General features: G+C 48.3%; 1 protein-coding gene across 2 annotated transcripts; it reads right to left on the minus strand.

The window, feature by feature from the left end:
- Nucleotides 1–18,508: 18,508 nt before the first annotated feature.
- On the minus strand, nucleotides 18,509–20,620 carry LOC131402576 (uncharacterized). 2 transcript variants are annotated; one of them, XR_009218783.1, is made up of 2 exons: nucleotides 18,924–18,963; nucleotides 18,509–18,780 (listed from the first exon to the last, which is right to left on the minus strand). XR_009218783.1 is itself a non-coding variant. In XM_058537250.1 (2 exons), exons 1-2 carry the CDS (start codon nucleotides 20,606–20,608, stop codon nucleotides 18,600–18,602), a joined length of 312 nt encoding a protein of 103 aa, XP_058393233.1. In that variant the 5' UTR covers nucleotides 20,609–20,620; the 3' UTR covers nucleotides 18,509–18,599. The 2 variants fall into 2 exon arrangements, 1 of the variants encoding a protein (XP_058393233.1); XM_058537250.1 differs by lacking the exon at nucleotides 18,924–18,963 and adding an exon at nucleotides 20,478–20,620.
- Nucleotides 20,621–22,136: the final 1,516 nt, after the last annotated feature.

Consider the following 22,136-nt stretch of genomic DNA (forward strand, 5'->3'; position numbering starts at 1 on the left):
CTGGGATCATCTCCGCCCAGTCTGAAGACTGTGTGGCAGTGGGCTTGAGGCTGGGGTCTAGAGACCCAGCACCAACACAGCCCAGGGATTGACCTGGACCACCTGGTGCAATTATATTTAAGGTATTTGTGATATCAAAAGTACTTAAAAGTTCTCCTTCACTGCTGTGGGCCTGGAGACCCTGCAGTCTCCTGTATGCACAGATTTGCTGGGGCTTCTGCAAGGTCTCCTCCCGTTGACTGTACCTGACCTCATTGCCAGGGTGGGAAGTTATCCTTGTAACTGGCCTCTTGAAAATGCAGCTGGTGAGTCTTATAGGAAGTGTAGACCTTTCCCGATGTCTCCGCTTGGTCTTGGCTAAATGGACCTGTCTTTTCTTCTCTGCAGTCTGGGGAATCATATTTCTTTTGTGCTTTCCCTTTGAAAACAAAATGAAATGTGAAATTTGAATAAAATGTGGGATGCAGACTGCCAGTCATGAATTTTCTCACCTCATTTGGGTCTTCCACCCTCCTGTATCCTGGAGAAATATCTCTCAAACTGCCCTGTGCATCACAATCATCTGGAGGGTTGTTAAAACACAGATTGCTGGACCTCAACCCAAGTAGGCCTGCGGAGGGCCAAGAATTTGCACTTCTAAGTGTTCCCGCATGATGCTGATGCTGCTGGCACAGGCACCTCACACTGAGAACTAGATTCTGGGACGCCAAACTGATATGAGTCACGGACAGAAAGGACTATTTTTAGATGCTTGTGTGCCCAGAGCATAGTAATTCAGTGCCTCATCTCTAATGAAATCACGTTCCTCTCAACAATTTGATGCTCACTTCACTTGCACACCCATGTCCCATCTTCACTCAAATATTCTCCTGTACATACGTAAATAGCTCACACACGCCATATTCCCATCACATAGTTCTATCCACTGTAAGTAACCATTTTTCCTCCCCTGACTCTTCCTCTCTCCTCCTACTCCTCCCTGTTAATCTGGGCTCCACCATCTGACTTAACACAATTGATGCTTCTTAGAAGTCAGTCCTGCTCTCACATTTGTTACACATCCACACCCTCTTCTAGGCCAGCCCATCAATTTCCCTGGCTTCACATACCATTAATGAACTCGAAATGCCCATAGAATCAGACAGATCTGGCTTGAACGCTGAGACCCAAATACCCATCTGCCCACTCACCATATCAGTGATAACTCGATGACCAGCTTGCAATGAGCAGGTACCAAGTTGATCCAAGCAGTTCTCCAAATAATCACCCATATCTCAGGGTCCCCTAATCTCACTTGTTGGTGCTAATATCCTGTCTACACCTGAGCGTCATTCTGGACACCCTGCCACCCAACACTCGTACATCAATGAACCATCCATCCACCCTCCTAAATCCAGCTAAATATTCTCCCCTTTTGAATAATTCCTGAGCACCTTTCAGATTCCTACAAAATACATTTCCACAGAGTGACCTTTCCTGATCCAGCCATCAAAATTAATGTCACATTTTCTCTGTGTTAATTTTTAAATTTTTTAATTGTATGTGTATTATCATCTATTTCTCTCATAGTGTTTTTCTCACTAAATTGGATACTCCATGAACTGAAGACTAATGTGGACTGTAATGTGTTACACTGCCGTATTCACTCATTGCTTTGCCCTTAGAAGACGCTCAATATATTTATCGAAAGAAATTATTCAAACTCCAAAAGATACTTTCTAAAGTTTTCAAACAAATTCCCTCAACTACAATTATACAAGCATATAATCTCTTTTGTGATATACTGCAATAAATTATCACTACGATTGCAAATCCTTTCTCTCTGTAATCCATTATAAAACTCTAGTCACAATAATCTATTTGAAATGTAAACCTAATCAGTGCACCTTTCCTTTACAATCACTCATTTCTGTCTTCAGATCCTTTTTAAAAGTGAAGTCATAAATCTCACTTCATTCCTATTGTCCTGCCATAATTATTAATACGATCCCTTTCATTCTCCAACATGTCCCAGTTTGGAGGGAAAATTATTTGATCCTCCCATTTATAGAGCACCTATTATAAGCCAAGTTATGTACTAAAACCCATGATCCAGAATTTAACTTAAAAACATGACTGCCTCTGTTTATTTTAATCTTGGTGAGAGGAATGAGTTAATAAAGAGACTAATGAATGTCTAATATAGTGTTAGGTATAATTAGATCCTGTGATAAACAGTAAGGGCTACACAGAGATAGAGAGACAGAGGGAGAGATGGAGGAAGAACGGTAAGGAGGGATAAAGGGGAAGGAAATTATCTACAATTATTTTATTAATTTATTTTTTTGTGAGGAAGATCATCCCTGAGCTAAGATCCATGCCAATCCTTCTCTCTCTCTCTTTTTTTTTTTTTTTGCTGAGGAAGACTAGCCCTGTGCCATCATCTGTGCCCATCTTCCTCAACTTTATATGGGACGCCGCCACAGCATGGCCTGGCAAGTGGGGCCTTGGTGCGCGCCCGGGATCCAAACCCAGGCCACCAGCAGCAGAGTGCGTGAACTTAACCCCTACACCACGGGCCCGGCCCACCTACAATTATTGATGATGAAGAGGTTAGGGAAGGACTAACTGATGAGGTGATATTTGAGCACAGAACTGAATATTTTTTAAAAAAGACCAATCACATTGTGGGTAAAAATTTTTCCAGAGAAGGGAACAATGTAAACAGTGCAGAGCCGAATACTACTTCCACTTCCCAGTGATGTTGTTGGGTAAAAACAAAACAAAACAAAGGTCTGGCCTATTATCCCAAGAAAGCTCTCTATACAAATAAGTACAATACCTTGAACATTACTTAACAAACATTGACACCTGGGAAACAACTTTCAATAAGGTATCTTCTTGTAGTAACAGCTACTGCCTGCTCACTTAAAGAGGTTTCACAGAAGGACCAAGTGTATAAATGGACACTCTTGCTGTCCCTATGGATTCCACACTCACCAGAACAGGCTGGCTTGGAAAATAGGCCGATGCAGGTTCCTCCATGGCTGCAGAGTTGTCCTGCTGACCCCCCTCCTGATGTGCAGACAGCCCGTGGATTGCTGGAAAATTCAGTGAGTTCTGCCTCTGATTCCCCTTTTATGGAGGGAGTGGATAATCCAATCAGTGGATAATCCAGAGGAGACTTCCTGTCTCTTATCGATGGGATTTGAGCGATTCCTAAAGCTTTATACATAAACAGAGAAATGTGCGGTTATTGACACTGTCAGATACTGTTGGTAGATGAAAAAATTTAATACAGTTGTGTGGGGAGGTGGTATTTGCAGTTTCTATCAACATTTTAATATTTCCTTTGTCTTCCACTATAGATATTTTCTGTAAAAATAGGAATGGAAGTTTATATGTACAAAAATGTCCATACAACATATGTTTTAATAGGAAAAAATAGAGAATGTGTAAACATTTATCAATAAAAGAATGTCCAAAATATTTATTAATAAGTCTCTAGAATAGATCACACAGCCATTAAAAATAAATTAGTACTTTGTGCATTTACATCTCAGGTAATTACCAGTAAACTTGTAATTATTTCAACCGTCTTACTCTTTCCCTTCCCTTTGACCTGAATAATTAACGTTCCTTTACTCTCTTTACTTCACTGATGTTGACTTAACTCTTTTATTATTCCGTTATTTTGTCTATAAACTTATTAGTTGAAATCATATAGAAATCTTTGTGTAATTGCACTAATGGCTAAATCCTGAATCTTTAATACAGTCTAATGAGAATAATTACTTTTACCACCTCCCTCAAATGCTAATAACTTAAACACTTTCAATTCTATTTTTAACCTTCCTGACATTTGTATTACTGTTTTCATGCATTTTATTCTACATATATTTTAATCTCCATGAGAGATTTCTAGAATTACTTCACAAAATAAAATTCATTTATATTTATCTATAAATTATCCTTTCCTTTCCTCTTCAGTCCTTCCTCCGTTCCTGGTTTTCTACCTGAGATTATATTCCTTTGGGTGTGATAACTCACTCCAGTATTTTGTCTAATTCAAGGCTGCTGACAATCAAAAGTTTCACTTTAAGTTTTTCTAGGACATCTTTATTTGGGGCACTGTTGCTGCTGGGTGTAGAATTCTGGTTTGACATGAGATTTCTTTTAGCATTTAAAAAATACTGCTCTGTTGATGTCTATCTTATTTTATTTATGGTTAGAAATCACCAGTTGGCCTTTTTCTTGCTTATTTGGCATCTATAGTCCCTAAAATCCTTTACGTTAACTTTGGTTTTTAGACCATAGTTCAGTTCATTAATATTTCCTGTGTATGCACTCTGCTTAGGGAATGTTGAATTAATTGAATCTGTAGATTGATGTCTTTCATCAACTTGGAACATGCTTGTGTATTTTCACTTCTGATATCAATTCCTCTCCACATTCTCACTACTCCCCTTTTAATCACATCCCATGTGTATTCTAATTCTACCCTGAATTTTCCAATGTCATTGACCCTGTGGTTTTCTTGGAAGATTTGCTCTTGAACAGTCTTCCGTTTTAGTAAACCAGCCTTTTGCTGGAATCAAATCCTTCTTAATTACTTAATTTTTTAATTTCATTTCTAACATAAACACAATATACAGCTTTAATTTTTTAAAAAAGAGCTAGCAGAGCAGTTTGACAATAAGGAGAAAATGATTTCCTTTTGATACAATAAAGCTAAAATAGATAGGAGAAAATTATAAATTGGATCATATTAAGTTATATGAGTAGCCAGTATTCATTGAAATTCAACAGTAAGACAGAGGGAGCATAAAACCTGAGTATCTTGTTCTTTGTACTGATGTGGACTACCTTTTGAAATGATAATATTTAGATTTCTTGGGTTAAATAAAAATGTTATAAAATCCAGTTTCATCTGTTTGTATTTACTTTCTTTAACATGTGTTCTGGAAAATTGAAATGACATAGGTCACATTGTGATATCTCTGTTGGTCTTGGTTGGATAAAGCCATGATGTGATGGTTAATTTTAGGTGTCAGCTTGACTGGCTGCAGGGGTGCCCAGCTGGACTGTGAAGCATTATTTCTGGGTGTGTCTGTGAGGAGGTTTCTGGAAGAGATTAGCATTTGATTCCATGGTCTACCTAAACAAACCCACCCTCACTAGTGTGGGTGGGCATCATCTAATCTGTTGAGGGCTCAATAGAACAAAAAGCAAAGAAAGGCTGAGTCCACTGTCTCTTCCTGACCTGGGATATCCATCTTTTCCTGCACTTGGACATCAGAGGTCCTGGTTGTCAGGCCTTCAGACTTTGACTGAATTATATCACTGGTTTTTCTTGTTCTCCAGCTTGCAGATGGCAGATTGTGGGACTTCTCAACTCCATAACCTTGTGAGCCAATTCCTACAATAAATCTCCACTTCTATATGTTTATATATATTCTATGGTTCTATTTCTCTAGAGAATCCTGACTAATACACATGGATAACAAAGTGCATATTAAGTGCACATGGAGGACATTTCCCAAGGCATAGGAGGCTCCTCCAACCCCGCGGGAGGAAGCAACTCTTCCCATCCAGGCAACACACATGAGCGCTCACACACACACACACACACACACACACAAACACAAGTAATTTGAAAATGTGCTCAAGCTCAAACTTTCACTCTCTGCCTTATTGTTTATCACAGCAGTGATTTCTACATGGCATGTTATACATCCTTTGCCATTTATTATCTCTTTCCTCCCACTAAGACTAAATCAAACAGGAGCAGTCTGTCTGTTTAGTTATTTTGTAGATCACAGGTTTCATACCAAAGGTTTGCATGTAGTAAGTGCTCTAAAAATAGAATGACCAAATAGTTTTCCCTCCAAACTGAAACATATCAGGGAATGAAAAGGGTAGTATTAATAATTATGATAAGACAACAGGAGAAATATGTGCTGAAGACAGAAATGGGGGATTTAAAAGTTAAGATGAACTGATCACTTTTGCATTTTAAACAGATCACTGTGACTAGAATCTCATGATTTTATTACGAGGAGAAAGGATTTGGAATCTTAAACTATTCTTGCTAATTTACTGCAGTGTACCACTCTAAAGGTGGTGTCTTTGCATAAGAGTAGTTAAGTGGATGGATTTAAAATATTTCAGGAAGTGAATTTTTAATGTTTCAATTTTATATGTATATAAATATAAAATATATATTGTACACATAATATATGTGAGCCCTTTATGTGTGCAAAGCCATATGTGAACACTATTGTGGGAAAATTTGGAAAATCCATATTGGTCTTGTCTTCATGGAGTATCCAGTTTAGTGAGAAAGAACTAAATCTTGAAAGAAATAGATAATAATGCACATATAACTAAAATAGAAAAAAAAATCAACAAAGAGGAAAAATGGAGTTTTATAAATTGGCTTAGTAGAGTAGGAGAGTTCACTGTGTGGAAATGATATTTTGTATGAAATCTGAAAGATGATTAGAAATAATTCAAAAGTGGATAACCTGTAGGTAGATTCAGGAGGGTGGATGGGTAGTTCATTGATATGTGAGTGTGGGGTGCCAGGGTGTCCAGAGTGACACCCAGGGCTAGACGCATTATTAGCACAAACAAGTGAGTTTGGGAACACTGAGAGAGAAGCAAATTATTTTGGGGAAGTGATTTGCTCAACTTGGGACCTGGTCATTGTGAGTTGAGTCATCACTGATGCCGTGAGTGTGCAGGTAGATAAATGGGTCTGGGGGTCAGAGTTAGGTTTCTGCTGATTCTTTGGACATATTTGGCTCATTAGTGGTATTTGAAGCAAGGGAAATGTATGGTGTTGCCCCAGGAGGGTGCAGATGGGCAACAGGTGTCTGAGCAGGGCTGACTTCCGGGAAGGATCAGTCATTGTGGGGTGGTCATAAAGAGAAGCCAAAAAGTGCCTCAGGAAGTTCAGACAGGCAAGAGCAGGACAGTGTAGGGTGGTGGATCCCAAGGACAAATAGGCTTTTAAAATGACGTTGAAGTCCACAAGGTCACATGCTACTGCAGAGCATGTCAGACAAATCATGAAAAGTCCCCAGTGGATTGGTAAGAGACATGGCTTGTGAGGTTAGCAAGAGAAAAATCCACAGAATGGGAATGGGCTTGAGTGTGCACTGTGCAAACAGAGGCATTTGGATATATGTGAACTTTTCACAGCGGATCCCTGGCAGGAGGACAAGAGGAGGGGCATGGGGGGTGAGGACTGTTAGGAATGCTGGATGAGGGATTGGTTTGTAGATGGTAGAGATTTGTGCATATTTGAAACCTGAGGGATGATTGCAGTAGGGAAGTGATGGAAAGTGCAACAAATGTGGAGGGCATAATGTCACTGAAATTGAAGAATGAGATAAAAATCAGAGTGGTTTCCGCAAGAAAGAAATTTCGTTGGATATAGCAACAGAAAACGTGTGATAAATCAATTCCTTATGAGGAATATTTGTAGATCTGATGACTAGAGAGTGAAATAGTTCTTGTTTGATGGTTAACAAGTTATGTGTGAAATATAGAGTAGGTCAGGAGAAAATAGAGATTTATGGAACTCAAGAAATGGAAAGAAATTGACAGAGCATTCAGGAAGCATTAGAGAAATGCATATAGGTCCATTGGTGGCTGTGATTCTCTGTTGGGATCCACAGGCTCCTGGTGCATTCTCTCTTCAGTGCAAGTGTCAACATGGCATGGCAGGTATTTGGAATCATCTGAAGTGGGCGGCTTGCAATGCAGATATAATGGCAATAAGGAATCTGCGAGTATGGTCAGTGGATGATTGAAATGATGGACTGTGGAATGCAGGATTAATAGAGAGGAGTAGGAGAAGAGAAGCAAGAGGGTTGTGAAGATATGCTTACTGGAGTAATATACTTTCTCGAAGAACGGTTACTTAGAGGGGAGTTCTTTGTGTCAAAAGTGGAAATGTGGAAATTTGTGGTGGGAATATGGTGTTTCTGAGTTACTGATTTGGGAGCAGGAGAATTTTGGGTGAAGATAGGATCAGGGTGTGGAAGTGAATGACTAAGGATGGAATAGTGAATAATTTCATTAGAGATGAAGCCGTAAAGGAGCTGTGGAGTCCTTGGAACTCTGTGTCCCAATAACAGTGGGCTGTGGGGCACCGGCATGTGTGTATTTGACCATGACAGAGAGAGGAGGAGAGGAACATCCTGAAGCAAGATGGTGGAGGGAAGTTGGTCTGGATTTGACACTGGATAATGACCTTGAGCTTTCTGTCCTTGTCTCACATCAGCTTGATGGTGTCACTGAATCCTGTTCTCCACGTGTGGTCCCTGTACCAGCAGCATCAACATCACCTCTTAGAAATGACGATTCTCCGTTTCTTCCCCAGTCCTACTTGGGTTGAGGTCCAGCACTCTGAGTTTTAAAAACCCTCCAATGATTGTGATGCACAGTGCAATTTGAGACACATGTGTCCAGGGAGAGAAGGAGGGTGGAATATCCACGTGAGCTGAGAACGTTCTCCGTGGATGGTAGTCTTCATCCTCCATTTTGTTCAAATTTCACATTTTATTTTGTTCTGAAAGAGAAAGCTCAAAAAATATGCCCAGACTTCATAGTGGAAACAGTAAGACCAAGAAAATAAACCCAATCAGAAAACTAAAGTTCTACGCACCCTGAATCCTAAGTAGCTGCATATTCCAGAGGCCAGTTACTGGACTAACTTCCCATCCTGGCAGTGAGGTCAGATGCAGTCAGTGGGAGGAGACCTTGGAGAAGCCCCAGCAAGTCTGTGGATACAGTCGACTGCAGGGACTCCAGGCCTGCAGCAGTGAAGGAGAACTCTTAAGTTCTTTGGAGTCACAAATACCTTTGAAACAGTCGCACAGGCTGGTCCATGTGAATCTCTGGACCATGCTGGGGCCGAGGGATCTGCACACCAGCCCTGAGCCCACCAGGGCCACTGTCCATATTGGGCAGAGATGAGTCCAGGGATGGGTCTGGGCCACTCACAGCCCCTCTGCAGGCAACGGGCATCTTCTAGAGATATCAGGAGACAGACACAGAAAGTGAAGAAAAGCATGGGAGAGACTGACTGTGGCCTCGAGGACAGACGAGATTGCCGGGGAGCCAGAGAGAGCAAGGAGCCAAGAAAGGCATCCTGAAAACACAGTGAGGAAGGCAACATCGGTGCTGAAGAAAAGGAGAGTGGTGCTGTTGAGAAATTCCGCATGAGACAGGCTTGACTCTCACAGCATCTCTTTGTAACATCCATCGTGATCTTGACGTTTCGTGTTAAACCTCAATTTTTATTTACCATGAGTTTTCTCCTTTTTATATTAAAATTGATAGGATAATTGTAGCTGAGGAATTAGTGTTTTGAACTTAGATTTGTTTGGTCTAGAACTGACACTCAATGAAGAGATGATACCTACTTGAATGAGATTTGTCTTTTAATGTATATTAAACCCGATGCCATAAATGTTTATTATGATTTTGCATCTAATTTGTTTTTTTTTTTTTGCTGAGAAAGATTCACCGTGAGCTAACATCTGTTGCCAATCTTCCTCTACTTTGTGTGTGGGTCACCGTCACGGCATGGCTGCTAATGATTATTGTAGGTCCGTGCCTGGTAACTGAACCTGGGCCACCAAAGCAGAACATGCCAAACTTTAACCACCTGGCCAGGGGCCAGCACTATGATGGTGCATCTAATTATAACATAAAATCCATCAATCTTCTCTTCATTGTCACATGGTAATTCAGACATAGGTGATTTCAATATCATGAATTAAGTATCTCTTATCTGTTACCTGGCAAACTTGTGTAGCTTTGATTTTGGAATATTAAAAATGAGCATACCCCCTGGGGGCATTATTCTCCACTTAAGAGAAGCTTGCAGCAGGCTCCTTGCCTTCCTTCCCACACTAGATCCAGAGTCGTGGAAATGGGTTCGCCTTGCACACAGCACAGAGCACAAAGGAATTACTCAACAAACACGTGATAAGTGAATAACTGGTGGGATCATCAGGTCATTCACAGAAGCCAGACTGAGAGAGAGCTTCCTTAGGTCAGGAAGGAGAAGCATTCCTTTATATTTGTGAGATTTTAATTTGTAACATTGTAATATGAAAAACAACTATACTACATTTATCAAAATTGTGTTCTGAAGGTTTTCAAAAATCTCTAAATCTCAGAGTAGAGAAAAATCAATCTCTGTGAACCTGTTACTTGCTTCAAAGATTGTCAACTCGTATACCATCTGGCTTTGTTTATCCTCACACCAAGTCCCCAAGAATTAACCAGAAGAGATGGCTGAGAGCACATCATTTCAGCTGTAAATATTTCCGTTTCTCTTACAGATGAGGGATTTTGGAACACAAACACAATAATATTATCACACACAAAAATAAAAATGTCATTCGGATAATCAACTGTCCAGTCAGTATCCCAAGTCTCCCAGTTTTGTCAAGGTTATTTCCTGGTTTTACATTTTATTTGAGTCAGGATCTTCATGAAACCCTTCTTTTGCAATTGGTTGATCTGTTTCTGAAGTCACTTTTAATCTCTTAGTAGTTCATGCATCTGGGGATTTGGGTGGGATATGAGTGTGTGTGTTTGTGTGTCTACACCGATGCGTGAACTCTTTCTTTCCTGGATGGGAGTGTCCTGAAAGGAAGGACCTGGGCTGTGGGAACCAGGATTTCTACTCTGCTTCAGGCTGAACTGAAAAGGCATCCGTGGGTGACACTTGCAGCCTTCAGAAAGGAGGGGGAAGAAGTACCAAGGAATTCAAGACAATGGCCCTTGTCTTACAGGGTATTTCCAGGGCATGATGTTCAAAATGCCAGGTGCTAAGACTTTAGCTCCACGTCGTTGGGTGGATTCTCAGCATGAGCTCTGAGCTGTGTCTGTTCACCACCCACGTGGGGAGCATTTCAGTATTTTAATTGGTAAGGTTGTGTCTGTTGTGTCTGTGGTGTCTGAGATTGGTGGCATTCCCCTGCTGGACCCACTTCTATACCTGACCCTCTCCTGCCTCATCTTTCAAAACTCCCAACAGGAAAGTTTCACATCCCTGTAACACAAATCCACATATCCTCAGCACAGACTGGGGAAAAGAACACAGCAGTCCCAGGGACTAAGTGCTCTATTCGCTCAGGCCCGGCTGCCACTTTGGGACAAGTCAGTAACAACACGACTGAGTATGTAAACGAGTGATTGTCTAAGACCATGGACCTCAGAACCACATGGGCCCAGATGTCACCCAGGGCAGCAAGGGATGGTGTGGGTCATTCAGTGGACAGGATTAAGGTCTATTGTCCTGGCAAGCCAGAGCTCACCACTGATCCATCAGGCCCAGCCAGGGAGGAATGGCCACGATGTACCTGACAGAGAGGCTGGGGGCCTTCTAGGGAATTTCTTCCCAAAAAGAATCATACAAGGATGTGCGGGGATGCTGGAAATCCTAGTTCACAGGGAGCAGTGAGGTTTACGGAACAAAGTCTTGTTGTAGCTTTGAAAGCTGCATCATGAATCTTTCCCTCTGGATATGAAACAAGCGGGAAAAGGAGTTCCTAGGGCATGGGCCAGGATCCCAGGTTTCCAGTCTAGGCGAAGGGTGAACAGGGAGGACTAGAGGCGGCCTGATGGGGATGTCCTGTTGGCCCTTAGTCCATCTGCACATGGTGTTCCTTTGGCTTTGTCTGTTCCACATGCAAACTTTTATCTTTTTACATTTTTCCTCATTTAGTGTTGATGCAAATCCAGAGACTGGTTAGAAAACGGCAATTTCCAATATCTGATCAAAGAAACATCAACAAGAGAAGCAAAAAACATTCCTTCTTCCTGGAAAGCTGTAGAAAGACAGCCGCTGTCCTGGGGAAGGACATGGTCCTGGTAAGTGCTATTTGAAAGACACCCACATTTCAGTGGTTGTTGCTCTGCCTGGGAAAGTCCCTCCAACCTCTAGATCCAGGGAGATCTGAGGGGCTGTCTCTGCTCCTGGCCCAGGTGAACCACACTGAAATGCACCTGTCCTCTGAGGAAGGGGGACTTAAGGGTTTCATTCAGTAGCCAGGGAGGAGGCTGGCCCTCCTCCATTCTCCCACATACAATAAGCTGTGACCATACACAAGTTCTTCATTCAAGGAGGAAAGTGAGATTCTGTGTCTCATTTACATGAGCATAAGAAGTGAAAGAACCACACCACAACACCCAGGCTGTGAAAGAAACAGGATATAATGTAAGAGTCAAATCTACCATTTACTATTAAAGAAATAATATCACTCCTCCCCAATGGGTTAACAGTGGCTGGCGTCATGATGTCAGGGAGAGGGAGGGGGTGGTGCCCTCCCTCTCGGGATTTAGGGGAAACCAGGGAAAGTCTTAGGATGTCCTCGTTCACTCAAGGTGGGAAGAGCTGGCCCGGTGCACCCCGAGGGCGCCAGTGTCCCTGCTGGTCAGGAGGAGCTGCACTTGTGGTCTCCAGAGTGTGACGGCTCATCACCAAGGGCATGGTGGCTGAAGAGAAGAAACAGACAATTTTGGGGATCCTTCCTGAGCTTCATGGCACAACTCCCTGTTCCCCTGCACTCTGATCCAAACCCTGTACCGAGTGCTCAGTCCATCAACAGCACCTCCTTTGTCCCTGATGCAGGAGGCATCATTTAGCATCACCCATTTCAGAGGATGCAACTGAATCCCAGAGAGGAGAGGGGAGCGGCCTGTCCCAGGCCTGCTCAGCAGTGGAGCTGGGATCGAGGCCCATGCTTAGCCCGAAGCTGTACTGAGCCCCTGGATTCAGTCGCTCCTGGTCCCAACACTCACTCGGCCCTGAACTGGAGGATGTCCGGTTCCTCTTTCTCCTGAAGAGCCGCATTTTGCTCGCCTTCTGGTGTGCGGGCTCCAGCTGGCAGGAGACCCAGTAGCTACAGGAAAGAGTGGACCTGTGAGCTACCAGGAGCCACACCTCAGGTGCCCCTCCCAGAGCCTGCCAGCAGCTGAGTCCTGGTGCCCCATGGGTCACCACGCTACGAGTTCCGTGGCTGATCAGCGAGCCAGGCCACAGGCTCTGGAGCTGGCCATCAGAGAGAGTCTGGCCTGCCCTCACCCAACTCCTGTCCTCCTCACCTCTCATGGACACTGATGGGCTCCATGGCCTGGAACCAGGCCCCAAATCGCTCGTCGGGCTCCAGGTCATATGCATTTGCAGCCTGCTGGAGCAGCTGGATCCTCCTGATGAGTTTGTATTTCTGGGAGGAAGGACAGGATGCAGACAGGGCTTGGATGGGGAACGCTGCCAGGGACTTGTGCGGAGTGAGGATCTGGTCTGGGGTCTGTGCTCACTCGGGAACCCTCCTTCCTTCCCACTCCATTCAGGACTTGCCTGTCCTCACAGTTGGCTTGAATTACTTCCTCATCCAGGAAGGTGTCCTTGATGCCAGCCCCTCCCGCACCCGCCAACGTGATGGGATGCCCAGCTTTCTGGATCTGACTCTCCCAATAAATGTAAGACCCAAGGGATGAGGAAGAGAAAGTCTTGCCAGGCGAGGCCTCTGATTTCCACATCCCCACCCTCCCCATAGCTGCTCACGTCACACCATTTCTGAAAGTTGACCCGATTTCCCTGGAAGGGAAACAGCCAATGTCCATCAGAAACAGCCCCCTAAGCCCAGAACCAACCCCCATCCCACCCCTTCTCAGGCTGCAGGAATGTCAGGGCCCAGCAGAGGGCAGACCTTCCACAAAGAGAACTTGACACTGGGCCAGGCTCTGGGCTCCAGAGCAGGAGGGACAGGGGAGCTGAGGCCAGAGACCTTATGTAGCACACCCTCTCTGATGACAGACGGGGAGACTGAGGCCTCAGGGAGGAAGGGACAGCTGGAACACAGAAGTGCTTCCTCACTTGCAGGGGCTGATGGCACTCCCCCAGGGGCAGGACCCGAGGGGGAGGCTGAATCCATCTCAGACACAGCCTCCTGCAGCTCTGCAGGCAGGCAGCTATGAGCTTCACCAGCCCAGGTAGACTGGTGGGGGGCTTATGCGGAGCGTCTATTCACGCATTGCTAAGATGGGCCTGACTCCCCAACTCCCAGGGGTGGCCATGGGGCTCTCATGAGAGGAGGTTTGCCAGGTACTGAGAGCTCAGGTCCCAGTGCAGGGCTCTCGCCTCCCAAACCTCAGGATCCTGCTCTCTGGCCCCACCTCCAGGCTCACTCACTTCCAGATCATCCTCCATCCCAATGTCCAGCAGCTTCAGGTGATAGAGGAACATGCCCAGGAAGGGGACGACACCCTGTGAAATCAGGGTGGGAGTGGTGAGATGAGTCTCACCTCTCAGGTGCCCCCATGGACCCTCCCCCAAATCCCTTCACCCCAGCCTCCTGCCCACCACAGACTCCCGCAGAGAACAGCCTAGGACCCTCAGCGGCCTCCCCCCAGTTGCCCCCTCCAGGACCACCCAACTTCCCCAGTCACCTCCCAGGGGCGGCTTTTGGCAAATCCCAGGGTATGTGGTCCCTGCCCCTCCCCTCCCTAACCCATCCTGGGCCCAGCCCTTCCAGGCCTCCTCCTGGTCACTTCCAGGGCAGGCATTTCAGGCTCTTGGGCTCCTGGAGCTGGGCTGGAGGAGGAGGGACCCCTCTCTTAGGGAGGCCTCCAGCCGTGAGGTGAGTGACCCCTCCTCTGACACCTAGACCCTCCCCCTCAGGCCACCTCACCTGCTGCTGTCTCTCCTGGGCTCCCTGGGGGTCCATCTGCAGGGTGGCCCTCACAGATGACACCTCCTGCAGGGTCAAGGACAGGCTCAGGGAGGCCATGTTCCCTTCCCCATGTCTCCCAGGCCCCTGATCTTGGACCCTGGACATCTGGTGTCTATGGCTGCTCCCATTCCAGGGTGCCCTGATTCTAGATCACTCCCAGCTCCAACACTCCCTTCTCTGTGCCCTCAGGCCTCCCCAGGCCCCTAAGCCTCTCTCCTCATCAGGAAAGTGTGAGGAGGACTCCCCATGCATCCCAGGGTCCCCTGAGGACTCAGTATCATCTGACTGTCACCAGTGCTGTCCCCTCCCCCCTCGAGGAGGAGGAGCACAAAGCTCCTGCACATTCCTCTCCCCCTTGTACCTCATCACCCCTGTGAGGCCTGCACCACAGATCATCTCCCTCCATTTCCCAGATGAGGAGACCGAGGCCCACAGAGGGGCAGTTACTTGCTCAGGGGCCCACAGAGGAGACCGCTCCCCCTCCCAGCCAGAGGCCCTGGCCCCTGGCCTTCACTCCTCCTCCAGACACACCTCGGACCAAGGTCCTGTCCTCTGGACTCTCGGGGTGTGTTGAGGCCCTCGGTCAACCTGAGCCATGGATGGAGAGGCACAAGGTGTCTTGGGGTCCCATGCAAGTGGCTGCTGTGTTTTCCAGCCCCCTGGGATTCTCTGACACCAGGCTGGACCTGAGGCCATGCCAAAGTCCTCAGCTCCCTAGGATCCCCTCAGGATGGTCCCTGCACAGAACTCCTCCTTCACTCACTCAGGAAGGGAACCCCCGTGTGCCACATCTGAGTGACAGTGTAGGAGTTGAACACGGCACTGTGTAATGGTGACATTTGCATCCTTTTTCACTTGGAAACTTCTAATGTCCCTTCTCTTTTCTCAGGTCTCATGTTTGAAGTCTGTGGTCTGAGCCTTTGCACAATCCTTAGGCACCTCCTGCCAGGGCCTCGATGGAGGCCATTAAGTATCTGTCAGGAAGGTCCATTAAGAATCTGTAGGTTCCTCGATAATTCTCATTGCCATCTGGGGCGTATCCTTGTCGACAAGGCACCGGGGGAGACTCACTGGTTTGTCAGCAGTGACCACTATCGGGCTAGAGTGCACAGTCCCAGAGAGCACACAGTTCTGTCCCAGATCCACCATTTGGCCCAAGGCTGGGCAGCCCCTGTGTCCACAAGGCCTGTGTGACCTCACAGTGCCCATCCCTGGGACAGGCAGAGTGCCCTCCCCTGCGAGGTGCAGTGAAGACAGAAGGAGCAGCAGGGGCCTGGCTTCCTGAGGACAGACTGGGCTGCTTTAGGAAGAAAGGAACCCCCACCCACTCCATCCACCCGCCAGCCTGGAGGATGATGAGGGCCAGCCGATGGGTCCGCATGGAAGCCAGACACCTGCTCATTCTGCCAGCTCCTCACCTCTTGGAACAGTCCAGGCGACACCACTGTATCCCGTGACCAAGGCCTCCTGCCCCAAACAGTCCCCACCTGCCCCTGCAGCTCACACCCCCCGCTTCCTGTCCAGCTGGACAAGACAGACCGTTATTTCTCGGGGAACCTTAAGTGAAAAACTTACCAAAGCACATCCTGCCTGGTCCCTCCCCACCTCACCTCCCGTCCTTCCAGATCTCCAGCCTCCACTCACCTCCTTGAGAAGCTTCCTGCTCTCCTGGTGGCATGTTTCGATGATGTTTTTCAGTATTTGCCAGTTCTTCCTGAGGAGGGAAAAAAGGAAAGAAACACTGTGGAGTGGTTTGAGGGTAAATCCCTTTTGTTTGAAAACCCAGAAGGTCCAGACAGCCTGGATGAGCATTTTCACTGTGTTGTCTGAGCCCTGAGGTGTCTGGGACTGGGAAGGGGGCTCTCCTGTTGTCACCTGGGGCCTCCATTCTCTTATTTTCTCAGCAGATGTGTTTTAAACAGTCTTAATTTCACGTGGACAGAGACTTCTGTTGCTGCAAACACTTGAAAATCTTCAATTTGGTTCAAGCCATGATCTGTCACTTAGGGAAACTGATTCCTGAAGCAGAACCACTGGCCTAAGTTTTCAGAAAGACTTCAAGCCTGCCAACCAGGTCAGACCCTATCCCCAGGCTTTGCTGTCTCCCAGGAGGTCCCAACTGACTGAAGGGCAATGCCAGCCCTGTGGGGGGTGTCTGGTCCACCTAGGTGGTGCTCGCATGGAGAGAGGCCTACCCACCTGGACACCTGTCTCAACATTTCTTTTAAACGTTGAATGGAGGGGCCCTCCAGAGCCCAGAGGATCGCATGGAGAGCAGAAAGGTTCCTCAGGCCTTGGCATTCCTGGGGAAGGGAAGAGAATGAGCTGTGAGGGGGAGCTGGAGCCCTGCTTCCTCTGGCTTCTGTCGCCTCATTGACGTCTCCTGTCCTGGATGAGACAGCAGCTCAGGGAACCCGGGAAAGGCATAGCTGGAACCTGATGAGGAATACTTCCAGGTAGGAGGATTTCAGCTCAAGCCAAGAAAGGAGCCCAGGAAGGGGTGAGCTTCCTACCACTGGGACCAGGAGTCAGGTCATCGAGGCCTGGCAGGAGGGGCCTAAGGATTGTGCAAAGGCTCAGACCACGGACTTCAAACATGAGAGCTGATAAAGGAGAAGGGGCAGTTCCCCCGACTCCAGAGAGGGGCTCCCAGGGCCTCCCACATCTTACCTTGGCCACCTGGATCCAGAACTCCACCACCCTGGCCCTGTCCTGGGCCGTCATGCTCGGGTCCCCAATGCAGGTGGTGATGATACATTCGACCACTCTGTTAAAGTGGGTCACGGTGGCATGGATGGTCGGTGCCAGGTGCTCATTGCCCCTGTTGTCACACTGGGACCAGATGGAGTCCAGGAAGTCGTCGGGCCTCACTGTCTTGAAGAGCTCCTGGGGAGGACAGGGATTGTCACCCAGCCCTGCCACAGCCCAGCTCAGCATCCACAGCCCCCAGTCCCAGGCCAGGTCAGTGGTGAGAGCTGGAGCTCAGGAATCTGAGAATGCGACCTGAGGCTTGTGGGAGTCCCTGGGTGTTGCCTGTGTCCCCTGAGGGCACCCAGCACAGGATGACCCAGGAACCGATACTGTGGCGCAGGGAAGTGGCATTTGCTCGTCGCCCAGTCTCACTTCCTCCAAGCACCAGAACTCAGCTCCTGCATGACCATCTCTAGGGGCATCTTCCACCCATTCTGACCATCCTGGGGTCTGACTCCTCTTTCAGATGCACATTCCCCCAAGGCAGCAACAACCACGGGCTTTGTTTGTCTGCCTTGTAGTCATGTACACATTAAGTGCCTAATTAGTGTTGAGGCTGTTGAGGCCTCCTGGGCAAATGAGTGAACTACCCAAGGACGAGACAGCGCTTCAGTGTGCTCCCCTCCCCCACCAAAGCGCAGACTCTGCCCAACTTCCTCTCTGCTCCACCTCATCCATCTGCACAGCCACTCTGCATGGCAGCTGCTCTCAAAGTCCATCCCTACTGTCCACATGAGGACAGCAAAGGCTTGGGAGTTAAGAAGGCTGCTCAGGTCACATGAGGGTAAGTGGGGAAGCAAGAGGTTGGACCGAGATCATGGGATTCTGGATCAGGAAATGGCAGGTCTGGGGCAGCTCACGGCACAGGGAAGGCCGGCCCCAACTGCCCTGAGAGCCCCGCTGCTCACCACATCCATCAGTGTCAACTGCTCTGCCACCAGCCGGGGAGGGAACTCCAAGAAGTCAGGCTTCTCCTCCCTCAGCAGGTTCTTGGTGGTCACGTCCCAGGGGCAGGTGGGCTCTGGGACTGGATCTGGCTCTGCTGTTATCTCTCCAGGTGGAGGGAGGATTCTCCCTGGAGCCAATGGTCCAGCTGGCTCCAGCTCAGGAGCTGGCACTGGGGCTGGAGCTGATGTTGGTGGTGGCTCTGGCCCTGGAGGGACTGATGGAGGTGACACTAACTCCAGCTCTAGCACAGGTGGTGGAACTAGAGCTGGAGCTGGATCTAGCCAGGGAGCTGGCCCTTGCTCTGGTGCTGGAGCTGGAGGGAGCTCTGGAGATGGTACTGCAGCAGGAGAAAGAAACAGTGTCACTCAAGTAGCTGACTTCCCCTGTGCCTGTCAAAGCCAGGGAAGACCCCACTGCCTTGAAGTGAACCAAGCCTCCGAACACTCTGCAAATTGTCATCCCAGACTGCAGTCGCCTCACCTTCCAGCTCTGCCTCAATGGGCCGTGGATGCTCCAGCTGCACCTGGAGAAGGTAGGAGTGGCCCTGCAGCCCCGTGCCAGGCAAGCTGAGATGCAGAGAGGCCAGCTTCATGCTGAAGCAGTGATAGTGCAGGAGCTCCCAGAAATCCTGCCCTGGGTCCAGGCAGGTTCCCACCAGAGAAGAGATGGCACTGGGGGAGGCAATTGGGCAACAGAGTCAGAGGCCTGGCCTTTCCCTCCACACTTCTCACCCAAGACACCCTGGCTTGGGACTGGACCCTATGCCTGCCCCTCTCCATCCAGGTGAGAGCCACATGGCAGCCCTGACCCCTGTGAGGCTGTCCTGGCAGTGGCAGGCCTGCTTATCCAGCAGGTTGACACAGAGTCTGTTGTGACTCTCTTCCCACTGACACTCTTCTCCTGAAGGTCTGGGACACAGCCCACCCCGGCCCTCCATGCACTTGTGCAACTGGATTGAGCACTGAGACAGATTTGTGACCAGGTTGCTCACACACCTCCTGTTCTGGGCCTGGAGGCGGTGGTCAGAAGAGGTAGATGTGGAGAAGGGGAGGCAGGTTAAAATGGGTCTGTAGTGGGAATGGGTTTCTAGGGGAGAACGCAGCCCAGCCACCCCTCTGGTTCCCAGGGGTCCTGGCACCCATCCATAGCTCTTTGACTCCTGTCCTCCTGGACTGGAAGCCACCGGGCCTCTGCCTTCCCATGGGAATCAAAAGATGCGTGAGATGCAGCTTCTGACAGGCTCCCCTCAGCCACAGCCTCCATCTCTCCCCCCACAGCTTGTTCTTTAGAGACAGGAGGCCGTCCTTCTGGACCCAAAGACCACTCACTTTTTTAGGTGGTCCTGCGCTCTGCCCTCCTGGCTGGAATAAGGGGAGATGCCTCCAGATGTAAAGGAGGCTATGAGGGCATCCCTTGGGATGGACGGTGGATGACAAGACCTGCGAATGATGTCTAATGTCAATGTCTGACTCTCAGACGGAAATTGAGGCCACGCATTGTGTCTCCTTCTTTCACTGAGTTTACTGTCTCCAAATGTCCTGCATGCAGTAGGTGCTTAATCTACATGGTTGAATGAATGTAGTCCACCCAGAACCATCCCAGACACCTGAGTGGGCCTAGGGCCTCTCTGCTGCCCCAGAGATCCTTGATTGGCTACCCCAAGGAAAAGGACCAGGACCAGCAGGATGGAATCTCCAACTCCTTGACAGGGTGGTTTCCATGTGCTTTTCCAAACTCAGAAAGGCCGCATCTCAGAGATGGGTGAGGCAGACTACTTTTCACGGGGAAGAGAGAAATAAACACCATGAACAACCACAGCACGTCCACAGCCCTCTCTGCAGAGCCAGGCACCAGGTAAGCACCCGCCATGGCTGATCCCATGAGTTCCTACAAGATCCCCATGAAATTTTTCCTTTCCCACCCTACTTTTCAGAGGAGCAAACTGAGGCTCAGAGAGATTTGCTGACACTCCCAGGACACACAGCTGGCAGGTGTCAGAGTCACCACTGTGCTGAGGAGGGAGTGGCCACTCACCTAGTAAACAGCTGGTCCAGGACCTGGTGGGATGTGTCTAAGGCCGAGTAGTTGACCATGAAGGTGGTGAAGCTAGAGATGTTCCTACTCAGGAAAGCTGGTGCGATGGACTCTGTCAGCTTCTCCATCATGCCTGTCTGGAGGGCCCGCATCCTGCCGGCCTCATTTAAATTCACGGTGGACTCATCCTCACACTGAGGGAGAGGAGGAGGGACATACACTCAATGACATCATGGTGAACCAGCGGGAGGATTGAGGTGACTTTCTACCCTCCTGTGTAGCTGGTGGGAAGGAGTGGAGGTCCAGATTCCTTTGGGAGTGGGACTGTGGAGCACTCTAATGAGAAAACCCTGGGGGGTTCCAGGGGAGACTCAGATTTGAGTCTGCATTCTAGTAGTGCCTTGGTCATCTCAGAGTCCTGGGTATGAAGACCCCTCTGCACCCACACTCACCTCAGACCAGCCCTCTTCATTGATGGACTGGTGCACCTGTGTCCTCTCCAGGGAGATGGCGAACTGGAAACCATCTACCAGCTCCTCAACTATCACTTGGGTGCAGCTCTGCAGTGACAGTGCCCAGAAGTCAGGCCAGGAGGCATCAGGGGCCTGCCTGGACTTCGCCACAGAGGGAAACCCCACCACAGTTCAGGCACAGAGGGGCATCTGCATAGTCTCCATCAGGGAAGGAATGTGAACACCTCAATGGCCTGGGATTCACATGTGGGTAGAAGAGCTTGGTCCCCAGCACTCACCATCCTCTCCTGCAGCCAAGATCTTCAGTGTGAACATGACACACAACCAGATCTCCACCATTTAGCTACCTGCTCCTGCTCAGGGTGGTTCCTCCTCATACTACCTTCTCTAACTCCACCTCCCACATACACACACACACACACACACACACACACACACACACACACAGTGAGGGTCAAGGGGTGTGGGGCTGTCCATTTGGGATCACAGTTGTGGCCTGACCTAGAGTGGCCTGCCCTGGGCTACGCTGTTACCTGATGGTTCCTCCTGCCAAAAGGCCACAGACATTCGAGGTGAGGGCTGAGCCAATGTCTAAAGCGACTTAATATGCTCTCATTCTTGGCTTTCTGGAGGCCAGAGCCTCGGAAAGTCACGGGACAACACGAGAACATCCTGCTGTGTCGAGTGTCTCCACTCAAATGAACTAGACAGGAGGCTGTGGTTACAGTGTGGGTGCCTGGTAACCAGAGTTCTAAGTTCTGTTGGGGGCTGTCACCAAGGAAGTGAGGTCACTTCTTGAAGGTTCTATTACTTGGCCCCTTCCTTCAATCAGACCCACCCAATCCCCCGCTAGGCTGTTGGCTACTCTCCCTCCTTGCCCATGTCATCTCCATCACTGTACACAAATATCCATCACCACCCTCCCCACAGCTCCTTGGGAGTGGAACCAGTGGCCAGCTTTGAGGAGACAGAGCTGAAGTCACACCTCTTTTATCCTACCAGTTCTGTGTCCTGGAAAAGCCACTGTGCCTCTCAAGATCTCCCCAGTCTCCCAACCTGCACAGTGGGGATGGTGCTAAAAACAGCTTTCTAGGAACATCGTCAGGTGTATATGAGGCAATACCTACAACACCTGTGGGCTGGTGTCACATGTGTCTAATGCAGGCCCTCCCATCTATGTCTGTTC

The sequence above is a fragment of the Diceros bicornis genome, unplaced genomic scaffold, assembly GCF_020826845.1.
Source record: "Diceros bicornis minor isolate mBicDic1 unplaced genomic scaffold, mDicBic1.mat.cur scaffold_160_ctg1, whole genome shotgun sequence".
NCBI classification, from domain to species: domain Eukaryota; kingdom Metazoa; phylum Chordata; class Mammalia; order Perissodactyla; family Rhinocerotidae; genus Diceros; species Diceros bicornis.

Excerpts from the sequence above, each read along its gene's own strand:
- LOC131402576 (XM_058537250.1), bottom strand. The coding sequence starts at position 20,608 with ATGATGGAGAAGCTGACAGAGTCCATCGCACCAGCTTTCCTGAGTAGG. Across the intron at positions 18,781-20,477 it reads CTGGACCAGCTGTTTACTAG|TACCATCTCCAGAGCTCCCT; the intron begins GTGAGTGGCCAC and ends CTCCTGCTGCAG.